At 42.0% G+C, this 10,102-nt stretch overlaps 1 protein-coding gene and 1 long non-coding RNA gene across 2 annotated transcripts; both read left to right on the top strand.

Annotated features, from left to right (window-relative positions):
* The first annotated feature begins 550 nt into the window (after positions 1–550).
* Positions 551–5,988, top strand: LOC103721566. Its single transcript, XR_606329.4, has 3 exons — positions 551–1,092; positions 1,203–1,339; positions 5,735–5,988. It is a non-coding gene; the product is annotated as an uncharacterized LOC103721566 (long non-coding RNA).
* Positions 5,989–6,789: 801 nt separating this feature from the next.
* LOC103721565 (ribosomal L1 domain-containing protein 1-like) lies at positions 6,790–9,433 on the top strand. The gene has a single exon (XM_008811832.4). It carries the CDS (start codon positions 7,415–7,417, stop codon positions 9,089–9,091), a length of 1,677 nt encoding a protein of 558 aa, XP_008810054.2. The 5' UTR covers positions 6,790–7,414; the 3' UTR covers positions 9,092–9,433.
* Positions 9,434–10,102: the final 669 nt, after the last annotated feature.

Genomic DNA, 10,102 nt, shown 5'->3' with positions numbered 1-10,102 from the left:
CATACCACCAAGGTGGTAGCCCAGTTGGAACGGAGCGTTTGCTTCCAACCAAGTGGTTCCAGGTTCGAAACGCGCGGGCGTCGATTAAATTTGGGGACCGGATGCCCCATGCCTGGACACGGGGTCTGGAAGCGCTACTGGTCGGCTGGTAGCCTGGGTGGTGCCAGGTGTGACGTACTCACACGGAGGGTCGGGTCGGGTAACTGAGCCGGCCCACGGGTGGGGAGGGTATGAGTAAAATAGGTCGGGGTGCCCAACACACGACTCGGTCTACCCGCATCGAACATTCTCCTGGCGGGGTGGGGGCCCAGTGGTTGGGGTTGCTACGCGGGGGTGGGCTTGTCCCTTCCTCCCCCCCTTCCCCTTTTTTTCAAGCAAAAAAAAAAAAAAAAAAAAAAAAGTATGACTTCATAAAAAATATTTGGCTGCATAATTTATTGCCCAATAACGAAAAAAAAGGGTTTTAGGCTTATGGCATGATACTTTCATTAAAAGGAAAAAAAGGAAAAAAAAAATACGGTAAACGGACGGATCTAAAATTAATGGACTGGCCTACAAGAAGAGGGCAACCAAGGCCGAATCAAACCCAACCTAACCTAGCTTGTTCCATTCCATCAGGTAGCAATCGCCCTCGAGAAAGGAGCAGGCGAGGCCAGGCCGAGCGGCGGAGTCGTACCAACGGCGCCGCGGCCGCGCAAATCCTGCTCGACGGAAGTCCGCAGAGGCCTCCGCGTCGACAGTACGCGCAAGGGGCGCAGCTGGAGGAGGAGCTAATCTAAGAAGAAGAATTAATTACCAGCGCTCTGCCAATGGCGGGTTTCTTTTTCTTCCTCGCTCTCATTTGCTTAGATGCGGGAAAATCCCGTTTATGTCTGGGGATTCGTGGCCTCCCTCTTCCTTTTTCTTGAAAGCACGCAAATAATAATAAAAAACTAGACGTGAGGAAAAAAAACAAGGAAAAGGAATAGAGCAGACAGGCTCAGCAGGGCAAAAAACAGCTGACAGTGACACTGTCTCTCTCTGACCTCCGTCTTTCTTTCTCTTGCTCTCCGCCTAAAAAGCAAGCAAGCAAGCCAGCCAAAGCAGAGAGAGGTAGTGGCTATAATAGTGCTTTTTCTTCAATTTTCTGTTTAGGGTTTTTGAATGAGGGAAGGGGTTTCTGTGTTTTTTTTTATATCATTCTGCTTCCCATCCCCCACCAGGCTAAACCTTGTCGGCGATTCGGACCCACGGAGGCGTTTCCGGCTCCCATGGCAATGGGCCCCTTCTCCTCCTCCTCCTCCTCCTCCTCATCTACCTCTTCATCCATAGGAGGTCGTCGTGCGCGGAGAAGAAGAAGGTCCGTATGACAACTTCTCTTTCCTCTACTGTCTTCTTTTCTCTTTTTGCATGCACTTTTCAGCGGTGGCTGGTTGCAGAGAATGGTCGATAATGGGTTTGATTTCTTACGAATCACTAGGATTTATCGTTTGGTAGTTCTTAAAAGAAAGATCATTTTGTTAGTTTGTTGGATGGCATTAGTGCCTGCATTGGCAACGGCAATAATATACTAATAAACAGAGAAGGAACTTGCTGTTGCTGGAGACTACACACGACACTAAGGGGTTTTTTTTTTAAAATTATTGAGAAGAAAAAACAAAAAGTGGTGGAAGGAAAAGTAAGTACGCCATGGTCAGACACTAGCAGTAAGGAGGGGGAAACTCACTATATGCCACTGGGAAACTCCATTTTTTGTGGAACAAACGCGTCAACTTAGTTATTATCACTACCTCGCAAGGTTTTTTTTTTTGTATTTTAAGAAAAAATGTTTACTGATACTATCTGTGTCTTTGTTTTCTCTGTTTCTGGCTTGAATAGCTATAAATCGTGTCCTTTGACTATGTGATGCTTACTTTTAGGTACTTATCTTTTTACCCTTATCTCTTTACCTTCCTTTGAATTTGAGGGTGTCGATGAGCTCCTTGCAGCCAATCTTCTCACCTCAAGCACCAAAGCGGATGGCCCGCAGTTACCTCCTTCATATTTGTAAAACATGATAGAACACATACATGCACAAAAAACTAACTATTTTGCAAACTAATTAACATCTATCACTATAAGCTGTAGAGACATTTACTTTCCGAAATAAATAGAAGCTCCAGTGCTTGGTGACGGCTTGATTGGCAACACAAGGAAATAATAATGGTATAAGGTTAGGTGGTATGTGTAATAGTAACTTATAAAGGTATGTAGAAATACCATGAATCAGAAATGTATATGCATTGTAGCAGAAGTTTTCTTTCAAAAGTAAATGAAAAGTTCAAGAAGACAGCGAGTGCAGAAATCTGCAGTGTATTCTTCTAGAAAAAGGATTAGATGGTAAATAATGAAATATAAAGACATGAAGACCATACAAGAAAGCATCAGAGATCGATGAGATATAAGCAGTTTTCTGAACTCCATTTAGCCCAAGCAAGTTAACCTATTTGACCCGTTACCTGTTGGCATCATGGGTCAACCAATTTGGGGGCTGGATTTGCCTAAAAATTATTCAACATGTTCACTTGGGGCAGTTCGGCAATTTGACTCCACTGTGTCAACTCGCAATCAAATGCTATAAAAGATACGGGACATGAAAACCCCATCTCAAAAGTTGATCTCTAATTCCTTTTTGTCCTCTTCCTTTACTAGTACAATCACCATCAAGCTTTTGTTGATGGTGCGGAGACCATTTGGTGCTCAAATCATGTAAATAGCCAATTTTGTCACCGTCTCTCTCTTTGTTGATGATGGCCAACAGGATGAAAGAGTGGGTTGATATGGTAAATACAGGTGACAGATGGTGAATCTAGCAGGCCATCGGGAAATGGTGGATCTTGTAGCCCGACAAGGCAAGCTAGTATGCCCTTATGGTGGTTGCCTTCTAGCATTTGGACAACGACACCACTTGCATGCGCCATGATAATTTAAGGGTGAAGGGTGGTCAAACTGCTACCAGCAGCGTTGCCTGGGGCTATAGTGGGACTAGGAAGGAGATACTTCAAATGGTAGATGGGAGGATCAAAATAGGAACGGATTTGGGAATAAATTAATAGTGAGGGATTTTGGAGAAGGAAATGGCCTGTCAAGCCAGTCGATGCATGGCTTATGATTTAGCCACCATGAGTGTCGTGGTGGAGGCCAAGATTGAGGGAGGGAGGAGGCAAACAGGTAAGGACTGAAGTGGACAAAATGGCTTCGTTTATAAGAAAAGGTTAAAAGGTAAGCCTCCCATTCGTCAAGGGGACCAAGAATATTTAAAAATTCTGTCAAGGATAAACAATTAAATTCTAGTAAATATAAGAATTGTGTAATGTTTACATATATCATGTACTTTTTCTTAATCCTTTTAAAGTTTCTAGACAATAGATGTATCTTGTCCTTTAGCTTTAACTACTCAACTTTTTAGCCTTATAACTCAACTTTTAGTTCAATTTTTTAAAAAAATTATTTATTTATTGCACTTACAACAACATTTGGATGTTTGCATTATGCAATTAAGCTTAATGTTTCCTGTACTTCCAATTTTCTTCACTTTGTTTACATTGTTTATTACCAAACTAATGCAACATATTATTTGCTTGGTTAACAGCCTATTTCATAGAGTTCTTAAATATCAAATTGTCATTCTAATGGCAAACTAAAAAAATCATTGGATGTCAACCTACAAGCCTACAAGCCTTGTGAAGTCCCTAATATATGCTCAAGTTTGTAATGGGTCAGAGTAAATTCCTCCAGTGAATGCAAAGCTTTTGTATGCTTGCGAGCATGTGTTGTGCCTTTGCTGAGAAGAGGAGCAAGTGCCAACACTCCTCTTAGCTAGTTCACTGGATATGCTCATCCATCTTGGAAAATTTGTGCCCACACATATTTGCAAGTGGGAAATGTCTCAAACACTATACGTATTAGATTCTTGGATCATGGATTCTTAAGACTGCTGGAGAGTTGGATTCTTCCGAAATTGAATCCAGCATGTTTCCCACATGAATCTCATGATAATTAAAGTGGGCTTTGGTTGCTCTTAAGAGTTTGTTCAATTAGTGAAGGCATCAAAAGCTTCGTGAAAAGTCATATGATTTTGTGCTTGAACAAGGTTTTAAGTTCTGATTAGGAATATATATTTAGATAATCAATCTTAAATTTTGTGATTCATGCTGGTGACTGCCATTTAATTTCCATCAGTCGTTACCGGTATTGTACCTTTTTACGCATGCTTGTGACCATTCTTTAGTATGGAACAAAGAGTGATATTCTTGTCAGTTATATGAATTAATCAATTTCTAATTAGTTAGGGAGCTAGGGGTTGAACTGATCATCCCTGGAATGGTGTTGAAACATAATTGATACGTTGTAAATATTTAATTTAGGGATGTCTTGTATACAGATTGAGAGATGGTAATGCTTTTTCCTCTTATTTTCTTACAGAAGGAAATGTGAAAGCAATGAGTCCCTGTGTTCACATAGCATAAGCTATGAATTTAGTTTAGCCAGAATTTGATTATACCTTATTGTCAGATCCCTATGAGAAACTGGTAGGTGAGGATTTGCTAAAGTGTAAGAAATTTGCAGGACTCCAAGTGCATTTTAATATTTGAACAAATAGAGGGGGAAGGTAGAAAAATAAAAAACCCATTTGACCCCCAACGATAAGAGGCTGGGCATTAGATTGCCTGTGGGATACCAAATCGGTTCTTTATTTTTTAAAAAATCACCATAAGAAGTATATGTGGCAGCAATGCAGCACATAACAAAGATAAGCACTGACAGCCCACCATGGGCTAGGATGACACTAGAGAGATGTGAGCCAGAAGAAGGAGAGCAGAAATTGGGGAAATAACAAAACTTGAACAAATCTCCAAGTCCTTTTGTTCTTTTTGAGAAAAATGGTGGTTATTCACCACCAAGAGGTGTGAACCTGAGATCTGTCCTATAGAGAGATGGGTTAGTTGTTATATATTGTTTCAGTTTCGTACGCAGTTCGCTAGACATTTTGGATCTATTGGCTTTTCTCATAAACATAGTTTAAAATATGCTTTAGGGGAACTAAAAGTTTGAAAACATGAATAAGTTCAGTTCAGAATTTTATTTGTCTACATACAACTCACAAGAACGATTCCAGTGGTAGTAACTTTATTTTTTTTCGGCTGACAAACTCAAAAAATAAAAAAAAAGGTGCCAGATATGTCATAAAGCTATTAAAATTGTAATTAATCTCCTGTCATTTTCATTGTAGGCCTATTGTTGATTATATTAGGCATTTGAATGAAGTATCTGTCCCATGTAACTTGCTTTGATAGTTTGATGGATTTGACATGATTTCTCATCTCATTGTTTTCCAAGTTTTAGTTTTAGTCATGTTACTATAAATGGTAGCTCCTATTTGTGTCATGATAGTTCTGCTTTTAATGTTTTCTTTTCCTCCGTTTTTAGTCCTATTGATATTGTTGAATGAATATGGAACTTGGATACTTGGATTTCTAGAAGTTGCATCGAGTGATAGCAACGAGTTAAACTTTTCACTCTTTGACGATACTTCTAAGAGCTGCAGCTCGATGTCTTAGCGAGCTTGCAAAAATTTTTATGACCTGTGGAATTCAGTACATGTTGCTATTAAAAAACATGGCCAACATTTTTCTTTCTGCTTGTTTTCTGAATCATATGAATTGTACCCTTTTTTAAATTGTTTTCCTCCTAACAGAATTTTCCTCACTTTTAGGTATGAAGGTGATTTGAGCTGCAGCAATCATGCGTTCTTGCGTTGATCGCTGGATTCTCTTGTCCTTGATACTAAAAGTGGTTGTATGGCATTCGATGAGGACATGTTAATTTGGAGAATTAGGGAATGAAGCCATTTGGTCCGGGAGCATCTGCATATACTTTTGTATCATAATATTGACATATCCAGTGAATGATTCAGGCAATTCTATATATGTTTAATTTCAAGTTCAGTTAAATGACTAATTCAGTGCAGTCCAATTCTTTTTCTTATTTATGCTTATTTGCAGTGCACAGCTGCAAATTCTTCTAGTATTTCACCTACCACGCTGATGCATCGGACTAGTATTTTCCCTTTTTTTTTTATCAGCACAGTATTTGAGGCCATGAATCCCCATAATGGTTTTGAACAGCAGCAATTTGTATCGTGCTTCGGACATAAATTGGAAGCAGAATAGTTTTAGGGTGATGGTTATTTGCATGTCGGCCAGGTGGTATGGGTGGTATTTCTTGAATGGATGCAGAAATTCGTTGGTACTTCAGAATCATGCTTCAGGAGAAAACAGATGGTTATTAATTTATCTCGAAGGGTGTACATCTGGCCAAATGGGTGGGGGAAAATTTGAACTTTATGTGCTGTTTTTACCTCAATTACAGGGATCGCACTGGTTCAAAGGCAACCGGTGCCCATGCTTTTTGCTGTTCCATTTCCCTGTTTAATTGCCAGCTTTCTTGGTAAAGTTCCAATATGATTACGGAAGAGGACAGGTGTTCTAGCCTTCTGCTCCTTTTTTTTTATGTATATATATATATATATTTTTTGATACAACCAATGATTTATGTAACTCTAGTATGAATGCATCTAAGAAAATCAGAAAAAAAAAAAAGATCTTGGAGTGTTTGAGGCAGCTTCGGCTCAATGGTCCAAAATTTTTTATCTGAGTGATCCGTCATAAAAGAAACTATTTAGTCTGCACCAAAGATGATTCATTCACAATCATATTCTAAATATTTCGAAGTAGGGGATGGTGGCATCCTACCTCTCTAGGATGCTCCCAGATACAACTGACCACAATTACTAAGTCATCCTATGGTAGGATGGCATTAGCCAACCACAATTGCTGAGTCATCCTATGATAAAATGGTATTGGCCCTCGCGTGACTGAAGCTAGTCTAGGCTTCTTTCAGCTTTGCCTCAGGAACTGAGATGTTGAAAATTTGGACCCCCTCCACGAATTCAGGGCAGTAAAGAAGACAGCAGGAGAGAAGAGTGGCAGTTGTTCCCCTTTTTTTTCTTTCAGCAACGCGTATCGTCTCGTTTATTTATTTGCAAACACTTGGCTCAATATTCTGGTGATCAACGGTGAGAAGAGTGCGGCGCAGCAAAGAGAACAACCTCTTCTTACGAGTTCGTATGCAGCGTGACCCGACCGGACCCAGTGGCTCCTGACCGTCTTAAGCCAAACCAGTTTTCGTTCAATCCTTGGGACGAGCCCGGTCTGCCTGAACCGAGATTCCTTCGTCCGTCCACAACCCCAAAGCTTAGGGTTTTTTGGAGCAGCATTAGACGGAGACGAGCAAGGCGGCAGCAGAAAGCCTCCTTCCTCCTCCTTCCCCGCTCATCTTGCTATCATTCTCCTCTATCATCACCGTCCTCCTGTTCTTTCTCATTAACCAATCAATGGCGGGCGCTGCAACAACCGAATTATCTTTTTCTTCTTCTTACCGGATGATCAGTCGCGAGGCGGTGGGGAAGGCGGTGGACGCCCTCCTCAAGTGGATGCGGTCGCGGACGGAGCAGCAGCAGAAAGCCCAGCTCCTCGACCCGGACGACGACCTTCTCTACCTCGTCCTCACCCTCAAGCGCATCCCTCCCAAGTCCCGCATTAACCCCTACCGCATCCCCCTCCCTCACCCCCTCCACGACCTCGCCTCCACCTCCGCCTGCCTCTTTCTTGACGACCGCGATCGCTCCGGCCGACGTCGTTCCTCCTCTTGTCTCACCACCGCCGCCGCCGCCCTCGATCGCGCCCGCTGCCTCTCCCTCCCTCTCTCCGACGCCATCCCGCTTTCCGCCCTCGCCGCCGACTACCGCCCCTTCGAGGCCCGCCGCCGCCTTTGCGACTCCCACGACCTCTTTTTCGCCGACCGCGCCGTCCTTCCCCTCCTCCCTCGCCTCCTCGGCAAGCACTTCTTCAAGAACAAGAAGCTCCCCCTCGCCCTCGACCTCTACCGCCCCGGCTGGCCCGAGCAGCTCCGCGCCTGCCTCCACGCCACCCTCCTCCACCTCCGCGCCGGCTCGTGCAGCGTCCTCAAGGTCGGCCGCCTCTCCATGTCCCGCGACCAGATCGTCGACAACGTCATGGCTGCCACCGAGGGGGCCATGGCGCATGTGCCCAAGACGTGGGCCAATGTGCGCTCGCTCCATGTCAAGGCGGTCAACTCCGTCGCCCTTCCCATCTACCAGGCGGTACCCGAGCTGGGCCTGAAGATCGAGGTGCCTGTGCCTCGCGTGCCTCAGAAGAAGGATGAGATGGAGAAAGATGCTGCTGAAGATCCCATCGGAGAAGGAGAGGTTGTTCAGGAAGAAGAGAAGCCAAAGATGAAGGAGGAGATGCCCAAGAAGGGAAGGAGGATCCACGAAGTGCCATACATGGACACATCAGATGATCTTGACCTTGGATATGAAGAATTTTTAAATGGCGAGAGCGAGGACGAGGGCATCCTGGAAGAAGAGGGAGGGGAAGCAAGGATGGAGGAAACGATGAATAAGGATAAGACAGAGAAGAATAAGACAAAGGAGGGTGTGCAGGTGGGAGATGGAAAACAGAAGAAGAAGAAGGGGAAGAGAGAAGATGATAATAAGAATCATAGGGAGGAAGAGGGCAACAGAAAAGGAAAGGGTGAGTCAATGGTGGCCGTGGCAAAGAAGAAGGAGCTGAAGAAGGATGGAGAGGTGAAGAAGGAAAAGGATAAGAAAGGCAGGAAAGGTAGTAGTGCTGTTGACTCAGTGACAGATGGAAATTATGATGCTGGTAAAGATGGTGATGTTGATATTCTCTCCGGAGATGATGAAGTGGAGAAAGTGGGTGCAATGAAGAAGTTAAAGAAAGATGATAAGATGAAAAAGGAGAAGGCTAAGAGTAGCAAGAATGATGGTCGTGAGGACGATGATCGTGGTCACAAGGATGGTGGTGCAGAAGAAAGTTATAATGGAATGACTACGTCAAAGAAGGTGATGAAGGTGACCAAGGAGAATGCAAAAGTGAAAAAGGGAAAGGATGGAATGACAAACAGATGGGAAGACAAGGTGGTGAAGAAGATCAAGAGGACTAAGTTGAGACATGAAACTGATTGATGGGGTTTTGAAGGAGCTAGATATCTATTTTTTCTGAGTTCAACTGGTGACTGGCTGTGTATTTCATGGCCTATTCTTCAGGTTTTGGTATTATCCTATCCAATTTAGATAGTTAAATTTCAGTGGCAGAATTTTTTTTTCCCCAGTGAAGAAAGAGGCTGTTGATTACTTTTTTTCAATCATTTATCTTATATAGTTGGTTGAGTTAACGAAAACAGTTGGCAGTTACTGGTGCTTATTTGATGATGGTTAGTTAGTGGGCACTAATTCCACTAACTAATTATGTATGTCCTCAGCTACTTTGTTAATGTTATTGGAGAGTGGGTTCTCATATTTTTTTGACTTGTTAATTTTTGATATTTTATTTTCAATGCCATCGCATCAAACATGATTTCTTTCTGCCTGTATAATTCGAAAAACTAAACCAACACTTAGCTGATAAATATGACTCCTTAATGTGACTGTACTAGTCCCTTACTACAACAAGCTTTGTCAAGTTATCTGTGAACAAATTCACAGCAATGCTTCTTTGACCTATTCTAATTTAAAAAGAAAAAAATGATTAAAAGCTTGTAAAAGTTCCTAAACGATTTTTATCTCGTTATCTAATCATTCACTATCCCCAAATGAAAAGATAAAGTTGGTTATTTGAGGTTAGTCTAGTAACATCAAAAATGTGGTATTTAATTGAAATTGTACTTTATAATGCAGTATGTTGGTTTAGAAGTCAAAAAGTTGATTCTAGTTAACCTTTATAAACATGTTGGCGAGTCTTATTGTACATTTCATATCATAATAAAGGAGAAAATAAAAGAGATGCTGATTTCTTAGTTGTTATCTCACCATCTTTTTTTTTTCCTTAGATGAAAAGATCATGTAATTTTCACAAGATCTTAAAAGAGGAAACTAGGAAATTGAAGAATTTGAAGGAAAGGAGAAATAAAATATTTAATGGATCTTCTAGGCTAGCATCAATGTATATGCTTTAAATTTATCTTAAAATCAAAGAAA

The sequence above is a fragment of the Phoenix dactylifera genome, chromosome 4 (genome assembly GCF_009389715.1).
Source record: "Phoenix dactylifera cultivar Barhee BC4 chromosome 4, palm_55x_up_171113_PBpolish2nd_filt_p, whole genome shotgun sequence".
NCBI classification, from domain to species: Eukaryota; Viridiplantae; Streptophyta; class Magnoliopsida; order Arecales; family Arecaceae; genus Phoenix; species Phoenix dactylifera.
Note: the sequence above shows the minus strand (reverse complement) of the source record. Positions and strands in the feature narration are given on the sequence as shown.